The 26,871-nt window shown below is 61.2% G+C and overlaps 2 protein-coding genes across 5 annotated transcripts; one reads left to right on the plus strand and one right to left on the minus strand.

Annotated features, from left to right (window-relative positions):
• Nucleotides 1-904: 904 nt before the first annotated feature.
• On the plus strand, nucleotides 905-19,853 carry ARHGEF1 (Rho guanine nucleotide exchange factor 1). 4 transcript variants are annotated; one of them, XM_059903936.1, is made up of 30 exons: nucleotides 905-1,033; nucleotides 5,478-5,521; nucleotides 5,619-5,702; nucleotides 6,211-6,324; nucleotides 8,239-8,337; nucleotides 8,645-8,687; nucleotides 8,895-9,141; nucleotides 9,598-9,627; nucleotides 9,907-10,006; nucleotides 10,156-10,252; nucleotides 10,328-10,363; nucleotides 10,600-10,737; nucleotides 11,482-11,587; nucleotides 12,873-13,040; nucleotides 13,312-13,457; nucleotides 14,933-15,079; nucleotides 15,398-15,480; nucleotides 15,712-15,837; nucleotides 15,942-16,056; nucleotides 16,177-16,277; nucleotides 16,419-16,496; nucleotides 16,711-16,786; nucleotides 16,870-17,037; nucleotides 17,534-17,621; nucleotides 17,762-17,848; nucleotides 18,209-18,276; nucleotides 18,367-18,453; nucleotides 18,867-19,030; nucleotides 19,109-19,211; nucleotides 19,524-19,853. In XM_059903936.1, the coding sequence occupies exons 2-29, from the start codon at nucleotides 5,492-5,494 to the stop codon at nucleotides 19,190-19,192; spliced, it is 2,910 nt and encodes a 969-aa protein (XP_059759919.1). In that variant the 5' UTR covers nucleotides 905-1,033; nucleotides 5,478-5,491; the 3' UTR covers nucleotides 19,193-19,211; nucleotides 19,524-19,853. The 4 variants fall into 4 exon arrangements, with proteins under 4 accessions (XP_059759919.1, XP_059759920.1, XP_059759917.1 ...); XM_059903937.1 differs by lacking the exon at nucleotides 12,873-13,040; XM_059903934.1 differs by lacking the exon at nucleotides 19,524-19,853 and adding an exon at nucleotides 19,380-19,506 and having other exon boundaries at nucleotides 950-1,033; nucleotides 10,156-10,363.
• Nucleotides 19,854-20,626: 773 nt separating this feature from the next.
• ERFL (ETS repressor factor like) lies at nucleotides 20,627-25,527 on the minus strand. Its single transcript, XM_059903938.1, has 5 exons — nucleotides 25,461-25,527; nucleotides 22,322-22,556; nucleotides 21,717-21,912; nucleotides 21,492-21,609; nucleotides 20,627-21,075 (listed from the first exon to the last, which is right to left on the minus strand). Exons 1-5 carry the CDS (start codon nucleotides 25,525-25,527, stop codon nucleotides 20,627-20,629), a joined length of 1,065 nt encoding a protein of 354 aa, XP_059759921.1.
• Between the last annotated feature and the right edge of the window lie 1,344 nt (nucleotides 25,528-26,871).

The following is a 26,871-nucleotide window of genomic DNA, read 5'->3' on the forward strand; positions in this document are numbered from 1 at the left end:
CCATATTCACTTATGCATATTTAAGTCCCAAAGACACAGTAGACTGTCTGGTGAGACTGGTACCAAATTCTGACCATGGCCACACCTGTTCTCTGGGAGTGGCCTTGTAGAAGTGGGATTTGGAGAGTCTGTGGCCCTAAACTGGGGATGGTGGGGAAATCCAGAGGCGGTTGACAGAGAGGGACAGAGATACAGAGTTTCTGAGCTAGAGAGGGGAGGGAAATCGAGACAAAGATAATGATGGAGAGACAGAGCAAGTGAATTGAAAGACACTGAGGAGAAAGGGTATCAGAGAGAGACAGAGAGACAGCAGGAAGAGATAGGAAGGAAAGAAGGGTCCATAGAAAAATGGACATCGAGAGGCTGACCCCTAAGACTCTAGGGAAAGCAACAGTTGGGGAAATGACTGATGGCGATGCAGAAAGATCCAGACCCAGAGATGGGGAGAGAAGGCTCTGGGGGAGAAAGTGACAAAGAGTTGAAAAGACAACGGGGAGAAGCAGGGGCCCGTTAGCGGGAGGGAAAGACCTCAACGGAAAAAGAGAGACAGACACAAAGAGAGGAACACGGACAGAAACACACAGAGGCAAAAAAAAAAAAAAAAAAAAGAGAGGAAGACCAAGAGACACACAGAGACGGAAAGCAGGGGCGACTGCTGCGCAGACTGGGGCGGACGCAGGGCCCCCAGCCTCGCCAGGGAGGTGATGGCCGACGCCAGACATGTATGAGAAAGGTGGAACCCGCGCCCTGCGGACGGGCAGACGGACGAAGCCGGCAGCGGCCGGGCGGGTCCCGGGCGGAGCGGGGAAAAGAGGGGCGGGGCTGGCGGCGAGAAGGGGAAGGAGGCGGAGGTGCCGGGCGGGCCCGGGGCGCGGGCAGGAAGCGGGGAGGGGCGGCGGGGCGGGGGCCTCCGGAAAAACGCCCCAACTTCCTGCCCCGCCAGAGCCAGGAAGCGGGAGCCGGGACACCGGGCCCGGGATCGCCGAGCCCGACCTCGGGCGCCCCGCCGGTCACCTCCCCGCGCGGACACCAGGTACACCATCCCTGGCCCCGCCCGGCCTCTCTTCCCTCGGTTGCTAGGGGAAGTGGGGAGGAGGAGGGAGGGGGCTGGGCGCTGCCGGCAGTGGAGCGGCCTCCTCCCGGCCCCGCTGAGCCAGCAGGCGCCCCTCCCTGGGCCTCAGTTTTTCCATCTGTCAAAGGGGACAAAGAGAGGAGAACTAATACTTGCTCAGTGCCCAGTAGGTGAGATGAGGGCTGCGAGCCGGGGGTCAAGGCTTCCCAACTGTCTGGCGGAGGACGGATGATCACTCCCATTGCACAGGTGGGGAAACTGAGGCCCAGGGAGTAAAACCGACTCGTCCCAGGTCACATACATCGTGAAACCGAGTGGAGTTGGGATTTGAACTCGCAGGTGCTTTCAGCTAAGCGCCGTCCTCCAATCCCGCATGCTTTAGAGCCATCCAAAACGAAAAACGACAATAACAGGGTCATAGGCCGCTGTGAAGCTGAAAGTTGCAGAACGCGTTTGAAAGCATTTTTTGGAAAGGTCTTTTTCTGGGTCATGAGTTATACCCTGGGAGATGGGTTGCAGGGGAACAGAACTGGAGATCTTTTCCCATTGTACAGATGGGAAGACTGAGGCCCAGGGAGAGTTAATTACTTTTTCCAGGTTCCACTGCATGTCAGATGGGAAGGTATGCTCAAACCCAGGATTTTTGCTTTGCGGCCCCAGCGGGAAGTGTGAGGCGGGGTGGGAGGCAGTGCAGGGAGAATTAATGTACGAGCGTTGGGAATTCAAACGGTCCCAAGTTAGGGCGGAAAAATAGGGTGAGGATCCCAGTCTGGGGGCTAAGGGCCGGGGCGACTCGGTGTTCTCGGATTGAGCACTGGTCTGGGGGCTGGAACCATCCCCAACTCTGGCCTGGGGGCCGGGGGTGGGGGGGCAGGGGGCGGGGCCCAGGAGAGTGACGGGGGCAGTCGAGATACGGAAACGCCAGCCCTCCAAGGTAGGCCAGAGCGGCCCTATCTGGCCAGCGTGGCTCAGTGGAGAGCTAGAGCGGCCGGCAGGAGGAGTAGAGTCTCTTGGGCTGGAGCCTGACAGGAGCGGGCTAGAGCGGCTGGCGGGAGGAGTGGAGCTGGACGCAAAGGTGGACTCTGGGGTGGCTAGAGCGACTCGGAGGCGGGGGTGGGGGAGCCCGGAGCCGGCGCGCGGAGGCTTCGGTTCTGGCAGCTGCGGTGCTTCTCCTCCGACCCGGAGCAGGTGAGGGACGCGGCCCCCGGCGGGCGTCACACCCTGACTCCACACGTCCTCCCCAGCATCCCTGACCATGCACACTGCCACGTTCCCTGTAGGATTTGGGGCGGTGTACACCCGCCACGTCCTGCATATGATTTGGGGCTCGTGTAGACCCGCCACCCTCCATGTAAATTACAAGGTCCTACAGACCCTCCAGGTTCCTGCTACCCCCCCCCCCCATGGAGGTCCGGCTCCTTACAGATGTGGGGTTTCCATAGATCAATAGCATCCGCTAGAATCCGGGGCCCTGTAGATCCTGGGTCTCGGGGACCACCACACTCCCCTATAGAATTCTGGTCCCCTTTTAAGTCTCCAGAGATCCCGTAAACTGGCTTCTTTCCCTTAAGGACTTATGATCCTGTGTTATCCAAGGATCATTGTAGACCCACCATATGTCAGATAGAATCTGGGTCCTTATGCATTCCAAGGGCTCACCTTGACTACTCTGTATTTTAGGTTCTTTAAGGCTCCTAGAGGTTCTTGGAGACCAGGCTCATCCACTCAATATCTTATAGACTCTGAGCCCTGCATAGAACCCAGGCACCCATGTAGTCCTCACACATGCCCGCTTTGCTCTAGGACCCCCACCCATAAAGATCTTCTGAACCTGCCCTCATCTCCACAGCCCCATGCACATAGCACCCCCTCTGCTGGACCCCAGGGCTTGTCAGCTGCCTTTAGATCCATCTGACCGCTTCAACCCATCATTCTCTAGCCTTTGTGGGACGACGCCCCACCTTCTAAGCAACCACCCCCCTCCCCAATCCTCTCTGAGCCCCAGGCCTCTGTGGGGCAGCTGAGTCCAATCTGCACTCCTGCCCAGGCCACAGTGCCCACATACCCCTGACTCCCAGACACCATAGGGAAACCTGATGTGTCTCAGCTTTGGTTCAGATTTCAGTTTCCTAAGGTCGGGGTGGGGATTCCCCATGCTCCAAAGCCGTACATTCTGGGAGTTAAATGCATAAATTCTGGAGCCAGACTGCCTGGGTCGGAATCCTGGCTCTGCCTCTTATGAGCTGTGCTGCACTTTCCTCCTCTGTAAAATGGGGATAATAAGAAGAAGACTGATTTCACAGGGTCACTGAGAGGACTGAGCTAATATCTATCAAGCAGTAATACTGTTCCTGGCACGTATTTAATGGCATTTAGTGTACATTAAGTGTTAACTATTATTTCCTATCATTGTGATGAGGAATAAAAGAGATAATACACATCAAGTACATGTTCCAGGGCCTGCCTGGCATGTAAACATTTGCTCAGATAATGTGTGTGTCCTCACCTTTGCCCTTTTGGAATCTTCCCTGCCTCTGTCAAACTTTTCCACCCCTGAGTGGGATGAGCAGGGACCCTCCATGTCCATGGTCATGCTTTCCAGCCCAGAAGTTGCAGCTGATGGCCCGGTGAAGGTTTTCTTTTTCTTTCTTTCTTTCTTTCTTTTTTTTTAAAATATTTATTTATTTGGCTGTGCCAGGTCTTAGTTGCGGCATGCGGGATCTAGTTCCCTGACCAGGGATCGAACCCAGGCCCCCTGCATTGGGAGCATGGAGTCTTAACCGCTGGACCACCAGGGAAGTCCCCGGTGAAGGTTTTCTATCTCGGATGGGAGTAATAATAGATGGGGTGCTTGTGGTTTTGAGGGTTCAGTGATTTACTCTGTGAGAAGCACTTAGAGCAGTGCCTAGCACACTGTAAGTGTGGTGTAAGTTCAGCTCTCATAATAAATTACTATTATTTTTCTGTCTTGTTTTGCAAATTTATTTATGTGAACATTTAACAATGCTCAGATCTTAAGTCACCCAAGCTTGGATGTTGAACAAATACACTTTATGGAAAAGAATAAAAATGAGGCCTGCTTGGGTGAACCCATAGGATGGCATTTGGACACTCCAGAAAGCATCATTGTTTAATTATCATAATCAAAATCCAGGCTGCCATTTATTGAGTGCAAGGGAGGAGGCCTGTGGAAGAGGGAGAAGGGTGGGTCTCCAGCGACTAGGGTTATAAATAGCTTTGGGCTGTGGGGAGAACCCCCCCGCACGGGTCCACCCCACCCCTGTTTCCACAGCGCCTTCCCACCTGACACGGGCTCGAGTGGCATTAGTCAGACTAATTAAGGACACAGAAGATGTCAGTGGGAAGACACGGGGAGAAGTGGAGATTCTAAGGGAGACAAGATGGGAGAGACAGCGAGAGATGGGAGAGAGAGAGACGAGAGACAGCACATGAGACAGTGACGCAGACAGGTGCGGGGACAGTGGCTGCAGGAACCAGATGTGGGGAGACAGGCAGAGACTGAGGGGGAAGACGGAGCAAGAGAAGCAGGGGTGGGACCTAGCGGAGGGGAGGCGGGGACAGTGGGAAAATGAGACAGGTCTGAAGGAAAGGCGAGAGAAAATGAAGAAACGGGGAGAGGAGAGTCAAAGGCATGAGGCAGATTCAATGAGAGGCGGCTGGGGAGAGGCGAGCCGGCAGACAGACAGACAGACCGACCGGACAGGTGGACATAGGGTGAGAGAGATAGACACCCCTTGGGATGGGCTCTCTGAGGACCATCCCTTGTTTTCTGGGATGGAAGCCGGAAAGATGCCAGGTCCCTGAGGGGAAGAAGTGGGGCCGAGGACTCTTGGTCCTGAGGGAGGAGGGTTCAGAGTTTGGTTTTCTCGTGTGGAGAGAGTTGGGGGTTGGGGGATTTGCCATTGTGATTTCCTGTCACAGGAAGCAGGGCTGGTGGGTTCAGAGACAGCATCCTGCCCCAAGCCTGTCACAGGTCAGAGCAGAGCCCCCGTGCCCCAGTTATCTCCCTCCCGGCTCCCCTTTAGCCTTTCCACCTCTGCTGGCCCACAGGCCCTGCCTCCTTAGGACCCAGCCCCAGCCCCTCCTCCATCGGGGACCCGAAGTCGCAGGCTCTCCCGGCCACAGCTCTCTCACGGACCCGGGCTCCTGGCCTCCAGCTTCCCCCCCGCCCCGACCCCACAAGGCTCCCTGTCCTTGGGCTCCCTGCCCTGGCTGGCCTCTGAAGGGCTCTTTGTCGCCACACAGAGGCCCCATTGAGCTGTGGAGGCCGGGATGGGGGCGGAGGCTGTTTACTCACCTTGGCACCTGGGCCAGGAATCTGTGAGTAACCGCCCTGGGCCGCCCCCTCCCACCCCTCTAACCGCGGCCCCTCCTCTTCCCCCAGCCCTGCAAGAGCCCATGGAGGCCGAAGACGTTGCCCGAGGGGCGGTGAGTGGAGAGAGCGGAGAGAGCCGAGGGGTGAGGGGACTGGGGGGCTGTGAGGTGGGGAGCTCTGTGGGCTGAAGCCATCCCTCCCCTTCCACAGGCCCCAGGGCCCCCCCGGCCCGGCCTGGTGCCCATCAGCATCATCGGGGCTGAGGACGAGGATTTTGAGAATGAGCTGAAGACGGTGAGAGGGAGGTGGGGTGGGAGAGCTTCTGTCCCAGGCCCCCTGGGGCCCCAGCTCTCAAGTCCCGTCCTCAGTGTCCCCTCTCCCACCTTAGGTCCTGTTCTCTGTCTTCAGGTGCTGTCACTCGGCCTCCTCTCACTGCCCATCTCTCTTTCTTTAATCTTCCTGGTACCTCCTTCCTCATCCCCTCACCCCATCCTCAGTGCCCCCCCCATTACAGCACAGACTCACACCCTGTTTAACCCCAGTTTTTATCGCTGCCCCCGCCCCCTAATTACAGCACAGATCCTCATTCCATCTCTCCTGATTTCTGTCCTCTTCACCCACCACTGTAACATTAAATCTCATACATTCTCCCCAACCCCTGACTTGCCACCATCACAGCAGAGACACCATCAGCACCCCACCTGCCAGCTTGGATCCATCAGGAAGTGCCAGGGAAGAGGGAGGGTCAAGCCCCAAGCCCCTCCTCTGCTCCCCACTGTCTCACTCCCATCCCTGCCCCCAGAACCCCGAGGAGCAAAACAACCAGTTCCAGAGCCTGGATCAGGTGAAGCGGCGCCCTGCCCACCTCATGGCCCTCCTGCAGCACGTGGCCATGCAGTTCGAGCCAGGACCCCTGGTGAGGGCGGGGCTGGGTAGGCGAGGGGCGGGGCGGGGCAGGGTGGGGCTGGGACCAGCCACAGTGCTCAGTGCGTTAGACCAGCGAGGATGAGCCAGGCGGGATCCAGAGTGCACAGCTTGAGAGCCAGGAAGCCCACCACGGGATGCAGACAAGGTTGCAGGTGCCCCGCGTAAATTTCTGAGCAGTGGGCGCAGCCCGGGAGAGCAGGCGCGGCCGAGCCTCGCAGAGCAGCGGAGAATCCAGCAGCCTGGCGGAAACCATGCCCCCGGCCCCCTTCCGTGCCCATGGCAGCGTCACCCATCAGTGACAGCGCCTTTTCCCAGACTCTGGAAATCAAATTCTCTGCCTGTGCCACCAATCAGTCCTTCAGAGCTGGTGGTTGGGAGAAAACCGTTAGCCTCCTCGGGTCTAGGCGGCACAGTAGGCTCTGGTCCAGAAACAAGGAAACTGCTAAAAGCAGCCCACGAGGCAGAGAGAATGTAACGGATGACCCGGAAAACTTGTTATCGGGCAGAAAATACCCGGGAGGTGTGCATGCAGAGCCACGCCATCTGGGAGACACCTGCAGAGTCTAGAGAACCCAGCAGGTGACTTAGGGAGGAAGAAGCCACAACACTGGCTGGAGGGGGCTCTGTGGACCAGGGTCCTGTCCCAAGAAGACCCCGTGCAGCCCAGCGCAGGCTGGGAGCTGGGCTTAGCCTAGGACACTGCTCTGTACTGGAAATGCGTGGTAGATCCCTCCAGAAAACAAGGAGACTGATGGAAGTGGCAGGGAGGGAGGCCTGGGGGGTGCAGAGAGAAGAGTGTATCGACTGACACCAAAGCTTCAAAAACTGGCAGGCAATCAGGAAATTGCCAGAAAAGTGGCTACCCCCTCCCCTGGTGCATGGAGGCTCTGGCCCTCTGGGCAAGGGAGGCCCCCTGCTGAGCCTGAGGGTTTCTAGAACTTGAACTCCTGGAATTTAGCCCAGGGATTGTGCTGACTGCCGTGTCCCTTTACAGATGTGGAAACTGAGGCCTGGCCAGGGGTTCGGCTGAGGTGACCCAGATGGCCTTCGGCATTTTGAGATTTGTCCTCATGCTGTTTCCTCACCTCCTTGGCTGGGGGAGTGGCCAGGAGATAGTCGTGGTCCCTTGGGCTGCTTCCTGTTGGCCTCTGATGGAGTTTTGCTTTATGGGGGCGTGGGGAGGGGGCAGGCATAGATTACTGGGGCGAGTCCTTAGCACACTGAGACCATGTCCCTTACCTGATGAGAGTCCCCCAGGAGCCAGGACAAGTTGGAGGCCCCACAGCATTGCCAGTGTCACCCAGCATAGGGCTGCCACGTAGGTGACCTCAAGGAGTGCTTGATGAGTGAGTGAGTGAGTGCCACTTGTCCTCCTGTTTATGTGCTCAGTGCCGCCGTGTACTAGGCCCTGTCTGGGACACAGATGAATCAGAACGTCCCCCCTGCCACACACACACACACACACATGCCCTCAAGTAACTCACGGTATTGCTAGGCAATGGGGAGCAGTAGAGACAGGCTGCCTGAGATCCAGTCCCAACTTTGTCACTTACTAGCTGTTTTCTCATCTGTAAAATGGGATAACGATCATCCTCCCCATGACTGAACAGGGTAATGCGGCTAAAGAGTTTGCACAGCGTCAGGTACACACCGAGCCCGCTTACTGTAGCTGGGGGTGGCGGTACTAGCAGCAGCAGCAGAGAGAAGACAGACCAAAGAACCACTTCACAGGAGAGAAAATTAACGAAAGCCGTGGTGGCCTGGGGAGGCAGGCGGGGGCCTGGTACGGGGATGGGGGACATCAGGGAGCACTTCACAGAGGGTTTGCGCCCTGAGCCGTTCCAAGGGGCAGTGCGGTTTGGGTGGGGTGGGAGGAGGATGGGTCACACTTTGTCTCCCCCAGCTCTGCTGCCTGCACGCGGACATGCTGGGCTCACTGGGCCCCAAGGAGGCCAAGAAGGCCTTCGGCGACTTCTGCCACAGCTTCCTGGATAAGTGTGCGGTGAGAGACACCTTCGAGGGGGCCCATTCCCCGTCCCCTTCACCCTGGACAGCCAGCCTGCTCCTCCCAACCTCCAACCTGCTGAGGGCAACGTGAAGGGCGGCCTGGTCTGGGGAGACCCTGTGCCAGCCTGGCCCTCCCTCCACTGCTCCCTCCCCTCAGAGCATCTTACCCACTGGTACTTGGGCTGCCATCCCATTGATCCCAACACTGCCCCCTTCACTGCCGAGTCCTCCCCTCCGTCCCGTCGCTCACTGCCCCTTCACTGCTGAGTCCTCCCCTTCACTCCATTCTCTCCCCTGAGCAGATTCTGCGGGTGTCGGTCCCTCCCACCGTGGCCTTTGAACTTGGTAAGGAGAGGAGAGGGGATTTGGGGATGAGGAAGAGTTCTCTAGCAGGGACCAGGAGCCCCCCGGGAGGGAGGCCGCACTCTCATGCTCCCAGGACGGGATTGTTCTTCCTTCTTCATGGCCACCACAGCCCAAGGAAGCATAGCTGTCAGAGTCGAAGGGTGGGAGGGGAGTCACAGCCCAGGGAACTGGCCCCTGTCCCTGCAGACCGCACGCGGCCCGATCTCCTCTCCGAGGATGTCCAGCGGCAGTTCATGCAGGAGGTGGTGCAGACCCAGCAGGCAGCCGTCAGCCGGCAGCTGGAGGACTTCCGCTCCAAGAAGCTCATGGGCATGACGCCCTGGGAGCAGGAGCTGATCCAGCTGGGGGCCTGGGTTGGGCGGGACCGCGCCAGCTATGAGGCCCGGGAGCGGCACCTGGCCGAGCGGCAGCTGACCCACCTGGAGGAGATGCAGTGAGTGGGACCAGCCCCTCCGCAGCCCAGAGGGCGCCCTCTGCTGCCCCGTTCCTTCCGTTCCCAGGCTCCCTCTGCAGCTTCAGCGTTTATTTCCCAGCGTTTGGGTTCCTCCCCTGACTTCTGGGGCCCAGCCCTGGCGTTTTAGTCCATCTGGTTTTGCATCTTCCCTTCCCAGCTTTGGGGTCCCTCCTAGTTTCCGGGTCTTGTCCACGGTCTTGCATTCAGGCCTGGGCTTTGGGTCCTGTCCTTGCAACTCTCACGACCCCGGGTGAGAGTCTGTCCTTCAGTGATTGTCCTTCCCAGATGCGTCAGCAGCAGCACCCCCCGCCCCGTCTGCCCGTCCTCTCTCCCTGTCCCAGCTTTGAAGGGGACAGCAACCTGGACAGTTGTGCTGGGTGGTCAGGGACCCCAGGCTTAGCAAATTTGTCACAAACTTCGTTCTTCTTCTTACAGACACACCATCTCTAACGATGAGGAAAAGAGGTGATGGAAGCAGAGAGGCCGGCGGGGAGTTTGGTTTCCTGGGCCCGAGGGAGGAGGGCCTGCCTGACTAGGGGCCTGGGCGTTGAGCAACATCTCTGGCTCCATCCTCTAAAACCCTCTCTCTCCCCCCTTTGCTCAGATACTCAGCAGGAAGTGGTCATGGGGCTGGTGTGGGAAGCGAGCGGAGGGGAAGCTGTGAGGGTAGCAGGGCACCTGCGTCCGTGGGAGTGCATGTGGCAGTGCGTGTGTCTGTGCGCCCTCACAGTCCCCTCCCCGCAGTGCTGCCGTGGTCAGCGCCATCACCCTGTACATGCGCCACCTCGGGGTGCGGACCAAGAGTGGGGACAAGAAGTCGGGGAGGAATTTCTTCCGGAAAAAGGTGCTTCCCTGAGCGCCCAAACCCGGCCCTTACCTCCCCAGAGACCCCCCCCGGGGGGCTTCGAGACTCTGCACCGCTGGGGTCTGATCCCTCTTTGTCGGCATCGGCACAGAAATGCCCAGCCCCCTCCTCCCCGCCACCTTCCATAGGTGATGGGGAACCGGCGGTCAGAAGAGCCGACCAAGACCAAGAAAGGACTGAGCAGCTTCCTGGATGCCGCCCGCTGGAACCGGGGAGAGCCCCAGGGTGAGGTGCCCAGCCTCGGCCCCGCCCCAACTTCCCTGTGCTGCCCCCACCTCATGGTCCCATCTCTCGTTTCAGCCCCAGACTTTCGACACCTCAAAGCTGAGGCTGATGGTAATAGTCCTGAAGCTAGAGCATCCATCCTGGGGACCTGAGAGAGGAGGGCAGGGGACCTACTAGGTCTGAGGGAGGAGGGGCGAGGGGCTGGGACTCCTGGCTCTGAGGGTGGAGGAGGGGTCTCCTGGGTGATGGGGAGGATGGGGCAGAGCCAGCATCTTGGATCCCCAGGCCTTTGTGGATTAGAGTTGCTGGACTCTCATATTCCCCTTTGTCCTTCAATGCCTCCCCAGGTGAGAAGCCAGGCCTTACAGAACGTAAGGGAGGTCTGGGGGTGCCCTCCCGGGACCGGAATGTCGGACCCCCTGGGCAGGACACCCCCGGAGTTCCTCTGCACCCTCTGTCTGGGGACAGCCCTGACCGGGAACCAGGTGAGAGTTTCCCGGGCCCCGCAGCAAAACGGCCCCTTGGTTCTCTGCCCTCCCTGCTCCTGGTCACCAGGGTTATTGGTAACCAACCCCTTCCCTCGGTTTACCCTTTCCACGGCTTTCTTCACAAGCTCGTACCTCTATTCTGGTGACAGGTTGCCCCACCTCCCTGGACTACGTTTCCCATCAGCCCCCACGGCTTCATTTCCCAGAACCCTCTCTGAGTACATTACCAATCAGCCCCCCCTTAGATGGTGAGCCCGGCTGCTCCATGAACTTAAGGTCTCACACTCCTTGGGTGGCCCTCAGCCCTCTGGATCTCAGACTAATACTTGGCCAGGCCTGGGTTCAGATCCTGGCTGTGTGCTTGACTTGTGTTAGATCTTGGAAGTCACTCCCCGCTCTGAATCTCAGTCCCCTCACCTCTAAACGGGCACCTTCTCTTCCCACAAGTCCCAGTTGAGCGTCGGGAGAATGCATGGATGTGGAGGCATCCAGTCTCCTCCCCGAGTGCGAGGCTGGCACCCTAGTTTTGCAGCATCTTCACCCACTGAGCCCCACCTGCCCATGGCCCTGTTCTCAGAGGTCTTTCCATCTGTCCGTCTCCCACTGAAGTATAGAGCAGCCACTTGGTGTCGGCCAGGCACTGGATGGCTTTAGAGGCACGGAGGCCCCCGGGGTGTGGGTCTCACCGTGGCAGGGACCTTCCAGCCAGCCTTGCTTTCCCCACCCCCATTATCCCCACAGGTGTTGATGCCCTCCCCGAGCTGGGGGACCCGCCCCCGCAGGGCCCGGCCAGCCTGGAGCCTGCAGCGCCCCTGGAGAGCACAGAGGAGGGTGCTGACACGGAGAGGTGCCCAGGGCCGGGTGCAGGGGAGGTGCCGGGCGCAGGACCGGGCTTATCCAGTGCAGGGAGGGTGTGTGTTGGGGGTCGCACTGCCACTTGCACCTGCCTGTCCCTGAGCCAAGCCGTCTCCACTCTGCCCTGCTCCTCCCTCTTTCTGTCTTCTCCCTTTTTCTTCCGCTCTCTTTCCTCATCTCCCCTTTCCTTCCTTCTTCCTCCCTTTTTCCCTCTCTTCTTCCTCTCCTTCCTTTTTCACTGATTTTCTCTCTCCCCCTCCTCCCTCTCTTTCTCTCCTTTCCTCCCCCTTCCTCTTCCTCTGCTTTCCCTCCCCTCAGCTCCTCCTGGCCCCTCTCCCTCTGCCCCCACCCTCTGCCCTGCACTTTTCCATCTCTTCCCCCTTCTCTTTTAAGTCTCCAGCCCAGCCGCCTTGCTCCTGCCTCCCAGTGCCCCTTCCCTCCATCCCCCAGCCCTCTGTGCTCTGTGCCTGGGGGCCCTGTCCCCCTCACAGTTGGGGGGCAGGCTCTGCCCCCTGCCTGTCCTTGTGCCGCTGCTTTGGGGACCCTTTGGCGGGTGGGGGAGGTGAGTTGGGTTCCATCTGTGTCCACCTCTGACCCTGTGCCCCTCTCTCCCCAGAAGGTGGAAGAGGTGGGTGCCTGGGCCCTGGGTGGGGGGAGGGCTAGCCCCTCCCCCATTTCTCCCAGCCCCTCCCCTCTCCCCATGGGCCACCCCCTCCCCTTCACCCCTGTGAGGGGTGGGTGGGCACGCCACCCTCAAGCCGAAGAGCTAAGTATTGAAATCCCCCTTCCCTCCCTCAACTCCTGCCTCTGTCCCCATCCCCCTGCCTCAGGGAAGGGAGGGGTCAGTTTTGTGCTCCATACTGGGTTCCCCTCCCCTCCTCCACCAATTTCTGTATCCCTTCTGGCCACCCCCCTCACTGCCCCAGCACCCCAAAGTCACACTGGTCCTTCTGACTCTCTCCTCTCTTCTGTTGCATGTTTGATCTCTGTCCTGGTCTCTCCCTGTCTCTCCCTGTCCTGGTCTCTCCCTGTCTCTCCCTGTCCTGGTCTCTCCCCATCTCTGTCCCTGTCTTGGTCTCTCCCCGTCTCTGTCCTGGTCTCTCCCCATCTGTCCCTGTCTATCTCTGTCCTGGTCTCTCCCCGTCTCTGTCCTGGTCTCTCCCCATCTGTCCCTGTCTATCTCTGTCCTGGTGTCTCCCCGTCTCTGTCCCTGTCTTGGTCTCTCCTTATCTCTGTCCTGGCCTCTGCCTGACTCTGTCCTTGGCCTCGGGGTCCAGGCTGTCGGGGCGTCTGGGGCGCTCGGAGAGCCTGCGGGTGAGTGACCGCCGCCGGCCTTCCCGGGGCAGCCTCGGGGCTAAGGGCCGGGGTGGGGGCCGCTCCCGGAGCGACGTGGACATGGACCCCAGCTCCGCCACGGCCGTGCTTGGCCCTGCCCGACGAGCCACGTACGTCACTCCTCCCCCCCATCCACTGAGGCAGCCTGGAGAGTCAGGGAGGCCGGGGTGGGGGGTCTTTGCCAGAATCACCAAGAACTGGGTATCAGATGCTGAGGTCACTGAGGGCCTCCAGTGGTCACAGGAGAGGGGTAAGAGGCTTCTTTCCAGATCTGGGGGCTGGTCTGCAGCCCTAGGGGAGGGGGTTGGACACTATAAAGGGTTGAAGGCTGCTCTCTGGGATGCCCTGCGCTGGGGCCCTAATGAGGCCTCTGTCCCACAGCCCCGAGCCTGGAGATGAGGGGGAGCCGGGCCGATCGGGACTAGAGCTGGAGCCAGAAGAGCCCCCCGGCTGGCGGGAGCTCGTCCCCCCGGGCACCCTGCACAGCCTTCCCAAGAGCCAGGTGAAGCGGCAGGAGGTCATCAACGGTGAGTGCCGCCCCCTCCAACCCACTGCGGCCGAGGACACAACCCAGCTCCAGCAGAGTCAGACAGGCGCAGGGAGATGACCATCTCGGTGTTACTTACACCGGGCAGAGCTTGAAGGCAGCCCGCTTCTGACAGAGCACCGTTTGTTAAGTAAATTGTGGAATATTCCATGGAACGGGAATGCGGCCATTGTTGAAGTGACATTTCCAAAGAATTTTTTGTAGTGCAGGACAGTGTTGATGTTAGGAGACAGAAACGGTCTATAAAATTGTATTTCTAGCGTAAGCCTTTGTTTCCTTATTTGGGAAATGTGGGCAGTGATAGTTCCTACCTCAAAAGACTGTCACGAAGATGAAGATGAGATGATTAGTGTGAAATGTTCAGCAGTGGTGGGCCCAGGGTAAGAACATTCGGATGCAACTGCTGTTATGACTGTGATCTTCAGCGCTCAGGGGAGAAAAAGATTCCCACCCAGAAAAGTTTGGGAAGATAATCAATACATTAGCAGTGCTTACTTCTGAGCAGATGATGGGAGTATCGTTTTTGTCTCGATTCTGTGCTGTGATTTCAACTCATTTGTGTGTTGAGGGGAGTTTGGCAAACGTACAGTACTTTTGGAAGCTCATTTGGAAGTTAATTTACAGATTACTTAATAGTAAGAAGGGTTCTCATTCAGAATTTTTAGGGCAGTAGATAAATGCTTTTTGGGTCACAGATCCTTCTGAGGGTCTGATCAAAACATCAGCAGTGCTATCCGATAGAACTTTCTGGAATGATGGTAACATGCAATACCTGTGCTTTCCAACATGGTAACCACCCGCCATATAATGGCTGTTGAGTGCCTAAAGTGTGGTGAGTACAACTAAGAACTGAATTTTGCATTGCATTTCATTTTAATCAAGCAATATTGGAAGAGCTGTGTGTGGCTCGTGGCTACCACGTCGGACAGCATAGCGGTTTCTCTCACCAGAAAAATATACATACGTAACACACAAAATGGTACATTTAGTCTCCGGGGACTTTTGGGGCCCCTGGAACTCGGGCCATCAACCTGTGCAGAGAGGGGGGTCATTGTGCCAGAAACTGAGCCTGAGAAAACTTGCTGGACGGTTAGACATAAAACACAGCTGCAGGCTGTGTTAGACATAAAACACAGCTGCAGGCAGTGAGGAGACCAACTTGTCTCGGTTTGCCTAGGACTGTCCCAGTTTTAGCACTGAAAATCCCATGTGCCGGGAAAACCATGGTGCGGGGCAAACTGGGACCATTGGTCACCTTGGCTGGCTGCCCCAGCCAAAACAGAAAGGCAGTGGGGCTGAGGAATTCTCAGTGGCTATTTCAGGGGCAAGTGACTCCACCCCGAGAGAATCATCCCTGTCCCGTCCCCTCCTCCTCATTCCCCAGCCTGCCTCTGAGAGTGCCCCCCCATAGTTTGCACGCTCCCCAACCATGCCTCCTGCCCGGTGGCCCTGCAGAGCTGCTGGTGACAGAGGCGGCCCACGTGCGCATGCTCCGGGTGCTATATGACCTCTTCTACCAGCCCATGGCGGATGGGGGCTTCTTCTCCCTGGAGGAGCTACAGAACATCTTCCCCAGCCTGGACGAGCTCATCGAGGTGCATTGTGAGTGCAGGGCTGTGGCCCTACGTCCCACTGCCAGCTCCCTCCTTCGTTGCCTTGACGACAAACCCTGGAGCCTGGTCTCACGGGCAGCCTCTGTTGCAGCTCTGGGGACGACCCCACCCCAGAACCCCAGAGCTCACATTCTAGGGACACATCATCAACAAGCACGTGGTGGGGAGTGAGGGAGGGACAGGCCCACCGGCCCCATGGATCAGACACACCCACCTGCAGCCTGACCCCCCCCACCAGCTCCCGACCAGCTCTGCATCCAGTCTCACGGGCCCTGACAGCACCCCCTTTCCTCTCTGCTCCCCGCAGCCCTGTTCCTTGATCGCCTGATGAAGCGGAGGCAGGACAGTGGCTACCTCATTGAGGAGATCGGAGATGTGCTGCTGGCCCAGGTGAGGGTGCCCAGCCTAGGGCCACCCCCTTCCCCTCACCCCGCCCCCGGCTCCTGGCTGGGGACCTGAAATCCAGGCCCCAGGAGACCAGGTCTCAAGCTTTCAACCCCTTCAAGACCCAGGGGTCTGGGCCCCTAACCTGTCCTCCTGTCTAGGCTGCCATCCCCACGTGAGGCCCCGCTCCCCCCAATCCCACCTGAGACACCCTCCCTGGCCTGAATCTTGCTGTAGTTTGATGGTACCGAGGGCTCCTGGTTCCAGAAAATCTCCTCCCGCTTCTGCAGCCGCCAGTCGTTTGCCTTAGAGCAGCTCAAAGCCAAACAGCGTAAGGAGCCTCGGTTCTGTGCCTTTGTGCAGGTGAGGCAGGGGTCTGGGCCCCAGGGTCCCAGGGGAGGGGGGCCGGCGTCCCGGTCCCCAAGGCCCGCTGCAACAGAGCCGCCTCAGCACTGCCGCCCCCGCAGGAGGCCGAGAGCCGTCCCCGGTGCCGCCGCCTGCAGCTGAAGGACATGATCCCCACGGAGATGCAGCGTCTGACCAAGTACCCGCTGCTCCTGCAGAGCATCGGGCAGAACACAGGTAGCCGCAGGCCCTGCCCCATGCTGCTGGGCCTCCGCTCTCTTGTCTCTAACCTTGGCCTAGGGACTGGGAGCTTCCAGAGTTGGGGTTCACCGGGGCTGGTCTCCCCCTTGCCTGCAGAAGAGCCTGCGGAACGGGAGAAAGTGGAGCTGGCGGCTGAGTGCTGCAGGGAAATTCTGCACCACGTCAACCAAGCCGTGCGCGACATGGAGGACCTGCTGGTGAGCCTGGGCGGGGCCCCGGGCCAGGGCAGTGGGGCGCGCGTGTGCAGGAGCCCCGGCTTGTCCCCCTCGGGGTCGCTGTGGGTCGGCCCCAACTCTTGGCTTGTCACGGTGACACTTCCCTTCCCTTCCCTGCCCCAGCGGCTCAAGGATTATCAGCGGCGCCTGGATTTGTCCCACCTGCGGCAGAGCAGCGACCCCATGCTGAGCGAGTTCAAGGTGGCCCCGCCCCCGGCCCACCTGCCCTCCCCTCTCCTCCCCTCCGCCCCGCCCTGGGGATTCTCTGATAACACACCCAGGAAGCCAGAGGGGCCCCTCAACCCTGACCCCGTGCTCATTCCCAGCGGGGCAGCCCCTCCGGACCCCATGGTCATCCACGCCTTCCCCTGCCCCGCCCGCGCCTTCACTGACCATCACTCCCTCCTGCCTCCAGAACCTGGACATCACCAAGAAGAGGCTGGTCCACGAGGGCCCGCTGACGTGGCGGGTGACGAGGGACAAGGCTGTGGGTGAGCGCCAGGGCTGCGGGCGGGGGGCCGCGGGACGGGGCTGCCAAGCGAGGGTGCTGAGCACGGGCCTCGCCCCCCTGCAGAGGTCCACGTCCTGCTGCTGGACGACCTCCTGCTGCTGCTTCAGCGCCAGGATGAGCGGCTGCTGCTCAAGTCGCACAGCCGGACGCTGACGCCCACGCCCGACGGCAAGACCATGCTGCGGCCGGTGCTGCGGCTCACCTCCGCCATGACCCGGGAGGTGGCCACTGGTGAGGCCCCGGGCGCGGCTGTCCCCGAGGCAGGGGAGGAGCCCTCCACAGAGCCCGGCCCGCGCGTTCTGCCCAAGGCCGAGGCTGTGAGAGGGGGGCCCTGGGCTGGGCACGGCCAGGGCCCCAGGCCGGTTGTGGATTTTACTGAGCGAGATGGGGAACTGCCCCAGGTTTTTGCACAGATGAGCAGCCAGTTCTAACTGGTAGTTTGAAAAGACGCCCTGGCTGCCTCTTGGGGGTTGTAGGCAGCAGGGGTGGGAGCTGGGAGCCCAGTGAGGGGCCATGGTGGGGGGAGTGGTTCCAGGGGTCTCATAGGTAGAGCCAGACTGGGGGCTTGTTTCCTGTTTAGGTGAGGGAGGGCTCCGGAGGGAGGCACGGGGGCGGGGGCGGTGAGTTGAGTCGTGGGAGCCACAGGGTGCCACCATGATGGGGGCCTTCCCCAGGAGCATGTTGGGATGGCCCTGGCTTTGAGCCTCACCTCTCCCTCTCCCTGCAGATCACAAAGCCTTCTATGTCATTTTTACCTGGGACCAGGAGGCCCAGATATACGAGCTGGTGGCCCAGACTGTGTCGGAGCGGAAGAAGTGAGCAGCTCTGGGTTCCAAGAGTGGGTGGAGGAGGAGGAGGCCCAGGGCCCAGGTTCTCTGGGGACAGGGGGTGGGTGGGAGGTCCTGGCACAGGGTCTGGGGGCTCTGACTGCCCAGGGGCTGCCCTGTCTCCCCAGCTGGTGTGCCCTCATCACTGAGACCGCCGGATCCCTGAAGGTCCCTGCCCGTACCTCCCGACCCAAACACCGGCCCAGCCCCAGCAGGTGAGGGGGCCAGGGAGGCAAGTGGAGGGCAGGGGGCAGCTTCCCTGTGTGTCCCCAGAACCTGAGCTCCAGCCCAGTCTCCATGTGCATGTGCGTGTCCGTGTCTGTGTGTGTGTGTGCACGCGCATGCCTGTGAAGGCGTGTACACGCGTGCGCCGACCCCACCACGGTCCATCTGTCTCCTATCCAGGCCTCTCTGTCTTCCACCAGCCCGGTCTCTCTGTCTCCCTGTCTCCCAGCCTTGACCTCTGTCTCTGTCTCCGGACCTCCCTGCCTCCCCACCTCTAGTTCTCTGTCCCCCTGCCCCTGCTGCCCACCAGGGCCGGGGCGGCGGGGTCACCCAGCACTTGCTCCCCCCAGCACCCGTGAACCCCTGCTCAGCAGCTCTGAGAACGGCAACGGTGGCCGAGAGATGCCCCCGGCTGACGGTGAGCCTAGATAGAGGGGTGCCAAGTGGGGGTGGGGTGTCCACAGGAAGCCCAGCAGGATCTGAGTCCCCTGCCTGCTCCCCGACCCAGGCCGGATGGAGAGAATCTTCAGCGCCCTCCTGCCCTTCTGCAGACCAGGCCCTGAGGGCCAGCTCGCCGCCAAGGCCCTTCAGAAAGGTAGCTCAGCCCCACCCCCGCAGGGCTGCCGCCAGCCGGAACAGTGCTTTCCAACCTGCTGTATGGCCAGCCGCCAGAAACAAATGCACCAAATCCACCTCCTGCACGGCCCGACCCTGCACCACTGTCCTTGGTGGCCCCAAGCCCCTCTTTTGCAGCCCCGCCCCTTCCTTAACCTTCAGTTTAGCCTCTCCCTGGACCCATCTCCGTCCTCGGTGCCCTCCCGCCCCGCCCCCACCCTAGCCCCAGCCTCACCTCTGCACCCCCTTTTGCAGCCCCCAGCCCCTTCTGTGGGTCTGGCCAACCGGAAGCTCACTCCTACCCGCAGGCCCCTGGCCTCTGTCCCACCCCTCCACTCCCACCCATCCCAGCCCGAGCCCTGCCTCTGACTTTGTCCCCTTGCCCCTGTCCAGTGCTGTCCCTGAAGCAGCTCCTGCTCCCCTCGGAGGAAGACAGCGGGGTGGGGCCGCCGCTCGAAGGCGATGGAGTCCCAGGGGGCGGCCCCCCAAGCCCAGCACAGCCCCAGGAAATTCGGGAGGAACTGCTCAGCCTGGAGGAGACCATTAAACAGCTGGAGGTGGTGGCCTTGGGGTGGGTGGGGAGGCGGGGGCTGACTCAGTGGAGGGACCCTTCTCATTGACGATCCCCCAACCAGGAGGTGGAGGAGGAGTTTTGCCGCCTGAGACTCCTCCTGTCTCCGCTCGGGGAGAACACTGTCCCCCAGTCTGGCTGTACCTGAGGCCCCCTGCCCCAGGCAGGTGAGTGGGGGACTGGGGGAGCCAGGCACTGCCTGGGGAGGAGGGACCAGAGTGGCTCCCTCAGGCATTCGCCGCTCCACAGCCCCATCCATCTCTCTCCCTCTGTCTTTGACTTTTGCATCTCCCCACTCTGCCTCCTGCCTCCCTCCATCTGTCCGTCTCTGTCAGTTTCTGTTTCTCTGGCTCCTTTGTGCTCCTTCCCCACCCTCTCTTTCTCCCTGTCTGTTTCTCTCTCCATCTCTCTCCTCTTTCTCTCCATCTCTCTTCCCATCTCCATCTCCCTTCTTCTCCTCCATCTCCCCCTCCCCCCAGGCCTTTCCGCAAGAAGGAGAGGGCCACCCGCCACTGCACAGCGCAGCATCTCCAACCCCAAGGGCCTGAGGAGAGGGAGCCGGGCTGCCAGGGCCACGCCTAGGGGGGCCCAGCCGGGATCACTGCCCCCCGAACCTCCCACTGGCCTCGGCCTTCTCTCCCTCCTGCTTGGGGGACTCAGGGCTTCATTCCATGGGGGCACCATCTGGCCCCCATTCCTGGGCCATCTCAGTATTGCCCGGGGGGGGCCAGCCCCCACCCCCAAGTGCCTTTGCTCTGTTTTTATACCCTGAATTGGAGGTTTATTTTTTAATATATATTATCTAAGGAGAGGTCTGTGTTTGTGAGGGCGGGCAAGGGCCCGGGCGCGGTGTCTGGAACCCTCCACAACTGTCTGGCATCACTTCCTGCGTCTGTCCTACCCCGTCGCCTCTGCGCCTTCTGCCTTTCTCCAGTTGTTCATTCATTCGTCCCTGTGTCTTGACAGTGACTCACCAGGCCCCTCCCAACACCCCTCCCAGCTCCCACCCCCGAGCCCCCTGGTCACCCACGACGACGCTGGGCGCCCTGCATCTCACACTTCTTTCTGTTCTTTTATTTTTGTAGTAAACTCTCTGGAGGTCGCTGGTGGGGGTCATGGGGTGGGGGGCCCTCCTGGGTGGGGGCTGGGGGCGGGGTTATTGCTCTGAGCTCCCTGTCCCCAGGGGGCCTGTGATGGAGGCGGGGGCATCAGGACTGGGGCCGGCACAGGGGGAGACACGGCCGCACGAACACTCAGGTCACAGCACAGGGGCAGGTGGGCAGGGAAGGCTGGGCGCCGTATTGCACTTTGGGAGTGGGCCAGGCGGGGACCCCCTCAAACTGGAGCCTGGGGAGGAGGCTGGAGGCCATCGTGTCCCCTCCCCTCTCTGGAGGGGGAGGTGAGACCCCCAGTCTGGGGCTGGGGAAGAAGACTGGGGCCGCCGTGAGCCTGGGCCTGGGAGGGGCCGAAGGCCGGTCCCCGGCCTCAGGCAGGACATCGAGAGCAGACCAGACAACGGAAGAGGCTGTGCGAGTGGCCACCCTGGTCCCCGCCCTGGCAGAATCCATCACCCCGCACCGGCTCAGCTGCCGACCCCCCCTTTGCCCGCCTTGGCCTTGGGGGGCACGGGGAGGCCCTCGTCGCCCTCGCTGTCAGAGCTGCAGCCGCTGACGTCGGTAATCTCCAGCTCCGAGTCGCTGTCTTCCTTCCCCCCCAGCGCGGCCTCTGGGCCCCCAGCCCTCGGCAGTGCCAGGCGAGGGGCTGCTGCCAGGCCCGAGGGGCGCTCGGGGCCCAGGCCCTCCGCGGTGGCAGCCAGCAGGGGCGCAGCGGTGGGGCTTCCCCCTGCCCCTGCTGAGGGCAGGTGGCCCAGGGAACTGGCCAGAGGGTTGGGGTAGAAGTGGGGGGGGTAGAGAGGCGGGGGCAGCTTGGGGAAGGGGCCGGTGAGGTACGGGCTAAAGTTCCAGGGGTGCTCTGGGAAGGCGCGGCCGAAGGGACCCAGCAGGCCGGGGGGCTTGGAATAGCCAGTGGCACCTGGTGGGTGGGGGAACGGGGGTGGCGTTCAGGCTGGGCCACTCTGCCCCACTATCGGGGCTGGCTGCCGGGGCCTTAGTAAAGGGTGCCACCTCCCTGCCGTATTCCACCCGAGTCTCCCACTGTCCTCGCACGTGGGATCTCCCCACCCTCACGTGGCTTCCCCCCATCTCTACCTCCCCACCTGTCTCCCATTCATTTAGCGACCCCAGAAAACCCTTCTCTCGGCCTGTCCCCCTCTCCAGCTTCCCTCCTCCCTGCCTCACCTCGCATCCTCCGACTTTTAAACACACACGCGCGCGCACACACACACACACAGCCTGGCCCGGAGCCTCCTTCCTGCATGCTGTCTCCTCCCCCATCTTTGCCCTCACGCAACCCTCCCCGGCACGGCGCGCCTGGACCCCAGGCCCTACCAGAGCCCAGCGACGGGAAAGGGCTGTCCAGACGCAGTTTGTCTGTCTCGGGGGTGAACAGGGGCGCCCGGGCCCCCGGCTCTCCCAGGCGTGGGGCAGAGAACAGGGTCTGCAGGGTCTGGAGAGGGAGGGGAGGGAGTGGGTGCCACTCAGACTGGTTGCCCCCTCCCCAGGGGGTTCATGGCACTAAGCACCTCGCTCTGGGATCCCAGGATCCTGACTCACCTCGGGGGTGAGGGGAGGAGCATCTGGCCCAGGGGCTCCCCCGAAGGGACCAGGGGTCAGCAAGAGCGGAGCGCCCGTGGTGGCTGCTGCCACGTCCAACAGTGGGTAATTGACAAGCACGACTTTGCTGAAGTTGAACTTGTAGGTGAACCTCTTCCCTTTGGTCTTGTGGAGAATGCGCTTGTTGTAGTAGTAGCTGTGGACGGAAGGAGGATGCTGATGCTGGGGGCGGGACCCAGGGAGGGGAAGGCAGGGCCCCTAACACGTGCTCTGTGCCCGGCACAGAGCACAACGACTTGGGGAAACTGAGGCTCGCAGAAATCCTTTGGCCAAGGTCACAGGGCAAGGAAGGGGTGAGGCAGGGGCTGGGATCCTGGCCTGTGTGGCTCCAAAGCCCAGGGCTCCGGTCCTCCCTTCGTGCCTTCCTTTCACGCACAAGTAGGTACTTACAGTAGCTACACGTGCAGAGCCCTGTGTGCTGGGATCCGACAGGATTCTGCCCCAGGAAGTTGAGGGAAAGCCCCCAGGGGGCAGGGGCCCAGAGGGACAGTGAGGGGAGAGGGGCGAGGTGGGAGTGGGAGTCCCAGCCCCCAGCCCCTCCTCACCGCAGGGCCCGGCTCAGCTTGTCATAATTCATGTGGGGCTTGCACTTTCGGATGCCCCAGAGCCGAGCCACCTCGTCGGGGTCCTTGATGACGAATTCCCCGTAGTCCCCCTGCCAGGCGATGACACCCTGGTACTCCTCCTTCTGCAGCAGCTCCAGGATAAAGTGCCACAGCTGGATCTGCCTCGAGCCGGGGGACGACTCCGGCTTGTAGGCCCAATCCGGGAAGGCAAACCCTGGGGACAGGAGGCAGGGGTGCGGCCCCGGGTCAGGGCGCCAAGTCCGGGGCTCTGGGTCCTCCTTGGATTCAGGAGCCAGGAGGCATCCAGCCCTCCCCTGACTCCTGGTCTCTGATGAGCAGTCAGCCAGCCTCAGGCATGTTTAGGGACCCGATTCCCGCTCTTCACGCCCCAATTGGTGTCTAGTCCCCATACTGTCCAAAGAGAGGGAGAGAACTCGTCCAGGGACACTGGGTTGGCAGTTCCAGCCTGATCCCCTACCTTTGCACAAGTTGGGCAGAGGGTGGGAGGGAGGGACCAGTTTCCTGCATTCTTGACTGTGGGGATGAACTGGGAGGGGCTTGCAGGGAAGGGCACGCCCTCCACAGCATTCTCCCCGCAGCCCCCCCAGGCTGGCCCTGCCCCCGGAGGGCTCTGGTCTGAGAGACCCTGATTCCTGCTGTCCCCCCTCCCTGTCTCCTGTCCATGTCTCCCTGAACTTCCCTCCCCCCACCGCCCCAGCTGACCTCACCCTGGCACGTCCAGGCTGGGCCTGTGTACATGTGTCTCTGCACCTGTCCATGAATTTACGCCTTTCACGCCCCTGTGTCCCCTCCTTGCATCCATGCTACATTGGTCTGAGAGCAGTGAGTGTCTGCAGATGCCCACAGCACACAGCCTATCTCACAGACGTCCACTCACCCTCGAGGGACCCCCGGCTGCACCACGGGACACAGATGCACCAGAGTGCCACACTCCTGCTGGGGCATGACACACCACCCACCATGTGCCGCCAAGGCGGACACTCCGGATACGGAGCATTGCACACCCATCCCAGCACACGCAACAGCACGTCTCGGGCCCCTCAGCACTGGGATCCGCTAACAGCACGACTGTGATGAGAGACACGCAGGACCCCAAAGGGCCAAAAGAAACACTGTGGTGGAGACAGTGAGTGCAGCATCAAGACGCATGTGTCAACCTGACAGGCACAGCCTGGGTGACACCATGACAGTAGAAGAGCCTCCCAACCCCCAGCCCCACAGGCACCCAAGTCTTAACACCCACAGCTCAGCGCTGTGTGTCTCACGCTCAGGTGGGCGTCCTGCGCCCCGTGTCCAGACACCCAGATGCTAGGTGGAGACAGGAGGGGCTTGCCCACCCCTAAATCTCACCTCCCATCCACAAGGCCTCAGGCCCTGCGTCCTGCTTCTCCTATGCCATATCCTCTGTCCCCTTCCCCCTCCTCAGAGACCCCAGAACCAGGCATGAAAACAGGAGGCAGAATTAGCCTATAAGAAGCTGAGAACCGTGCAAGAAAGGGAAGGAGGTTGGTGAGGGAGGGCACTCTGAGCTGGCAGACCATTTGTATCCACTTGCTGTGTGGCCCTGGGCAGTTCCTTGCCCTCTCTGGCTTATTAGAATTTCAGGGATGGGAGGCAAGGAGGAGGAGGGTCGCATCAAGGCTGCCTGGTATCTAAAAATGGGAAATACGGCCTCCCTGCCTGAGGCTGAAGAAGGCCAGGCAGTTTCCTCCCTGAAGGGAGGATTTTTCTCTCAACTCCATCTGGGGTCTTTCTCACCTAAGAAGACAGGGCTCAATCAACATGCGACCTCTGGCCCATTCCACACCCAGAACACGTCCCCGGGGGGGAAGCGGCTGTATCACAGACACACCCACACGACCCCAAAGATGACAACGCACAACTGGCCACACACATGTAGACACACAGCGCAGCCCGGAAACGCCACCTGTCCATCGCGCGTCCTCAGATGTGCTGTACGTGCTGACACGCACACACAACGAGAGGGAGGACCCGCAACCTCGGCACACAGACACACACACGTCAAGACACACACACGTCAAGACACGCAGCCCCCGATATCCAGCTACACTCAGGGACACACAGGTGCAAGAACCACCTCCACACACCCCAAACACAGACACAGCCCCCGGCACAGAGGCCTGGGGAGCACCCACCCCCGCAGCCCGAAACGCACCAAGCTCAGCCGTCCATTCGGTTCGGAATGCCACACACCGCGAAAGGAGCAGCCAGAGGCTCTTCAGCCACCGAGGCAGGGACACACATGGCGGCGAGCTGGCAGACACCCCCAACCCTGAAATGCAGCCACTCAAAGTCCCAAAGACACACAACACGCCCAGTCCAGAGACACTCGGGTAGCCTCGGACGTACACAGAGAAGCAGGCACACCAGCTCAACAAAGAGGCGAACGCACACTTTTCCATTGTGACCCCTTCTTCCGGAAACACTGAAGGGTGACACAGAGACACACTCCAAGACCCCAAATAACCAGGCACCAAGTCTCGTCTCTTCCCCTCTCTCTCTCTCTCTCTCTCTCTCTCTCTCTCTCTCTCTCTCTCATTGTGGGGCGCGCCCACATCCCACATCCCCGCTCTGGTCATCCACTTGCAAGCAAGCCGTCCTCTTTCCCAGGCTCCGGCTGGTTTGGCCACGTCTCCACGTCCCCCTGCCTGGGTCATCCAGTCTGTCCACTTGCCCGCCAGCGCCTAGCCTAGTGCCCCCTCTCGCCCCCGTCCCTGCCCCGTCAGTGCCCGTCTCTCTCCAGTCTCCCTGCTTCTCTTTGACCGCAGGTCCTGGGTGGGAGCAGACTGCAGCCAGCCGAGACCCCAGGTCCTCAGGCCCCAGGTTCCTTGTCCCTCTCCAACCTCCACACCTCACCTGCCCTCCAAAAGACGCTCACGTCCCAGCAGGCATGTGGCAGGGACATCTAGCTGTGAAGTTTTTAGCCAAGTTTTTCATGAAGGGGTTGGATTCAGGCGACTCTGACTAAGACCCGGGGAGGTGGAAGGAAGACAGTGAGAGATGCAGAAAGGCGGGGCCGGCTTGCTGGGAAGGCCCGAGGGCTAGGGAAGGGGTGGGGGAGGTCCAGGCCAGTTACCAGGGGTCCAGAGAGCCGGCAGGGCAGGCGGGGCGAAGAGAAGGTCGGAGACGCAGCTGCAGTCCATGGTGGAGCTGGCCCTGCAGAGAGGCCAGACAGACAGACGCATGAGGACGGGATGGAGCAGGCGGGAGAGACAGACACTGCCCCTCCACCCAGGTCCCAGCCAGCCTGGTGCCCGCTGCCCTCGCCCCCTACATCCCGCCCCGCCTGCCTGCCTCCTCCAGCGGGCACCCCTCTGCCCGCTGGGCCCCCAGGTTCCCGGTCCCTCTCCCGGCCCTGTGCCCTGTCCTTCCCTCCCAGCCGGTCCTCCCAACCAGTCCTCCCGGCAGCCTCCCCTTCCTCTGCGCCCCATCACTAAGCAGGGGCTCCCAGCCTCCCTCCTCGCTCCTCACCACTCACTCACTCACTCACTCACTCACTCACACTCGCTGGCTCTCGCCGCCCGCCCGCCCCGCACCGTCTCAGCCCGCGGTCTCTCCATCCCTCGCCTCTGGCCTGACCTCTCAGGGTCCGTCTCTGCGTCTCTGGGTCTCCCTCTGTCTCTCCCTGTGGCTGCCCCAAGTCTATCCCACTGCCAACCTCCTCGCCCCACCCCGCCCCTCCCGGCTGACCCCCCGGCTGCCTCATCCAGCTCCCGCGCTGCCGGGAGCTCTCATCTGTCGGCCCAGAGCCGGCCAGCACCGGCGGCCGTCCCGACGACAGGCTGGGAGGGGTCAGGCCCGGCCCCTGCCAGCCCTGCCCTCTGCCACACCCACCCCGCAGAGCGGGCCCCCAGTGCCCGCATAAGTGCTCCCGCAGATGCCCCTCCTTAAACCTGCAGCTCCCCTCAGACCCCGACCACTTGGGCCTGCTTCCCCCCCCCAGACACCCCTTCCCCTTAGACCTGCCTCCCCCCTCAGACACCCCTTCCCCTTAGACCTGCCTCCCCCCTCAGCCACCCCTTCCCCTTAGACCTGCCTCCCCCCACAGACACCCCTTCCCCTTAGACCTGCCTCCCCCCCAGACACCCCTTCCCCTTAGACCTGCCTCCCCCCTCAGATACCTCTTCCCCCTTAGATCTGCCTCCCCCTCCAGACAGCCCCCCTCAGACACCCCTTGGATCTGGCTCCCCCCCACCGCAACAGGTCCCCCCTTTCAGATCCCCACTCCCTCGGACACCCCTCTCCTCAGGTACCTAATTCTCCTGAGATACCCCATCCCCTGCCCATGCCTGTCTCTCAGACCCTTTCCCCTTTCTGTCAGCCCTCTGCCTCAGATACCCCACCACCCAGACCCCACCCTCGGTCACCCACGCCCTCAGACATCTGCTCCTGTCAGAGGCCCATCCCAGACACCCCAACCCCCAGGTCCTTCTGCCTCTCACCACTCCACCCCGCCAGACCCCACCTCTCAGAGGGCACGCTTTCCT

Source organism: Balaenoptera ricei, chromosome 19 (genome assembly GCF_028023285.1).
Source record: "Balaenoptera ricei isolate mBalRic1 chromosome 19, mBalRic1.hap2, whole genome shotgun sequence".
In the NCBI taxonomy this organism is placed as follows: Eukaryota; Metazoa; Chordata; class Mammalia; order Artiodactyla; family Balaenopteridae; genus Balaenoptera; species Balaenoptera ricei.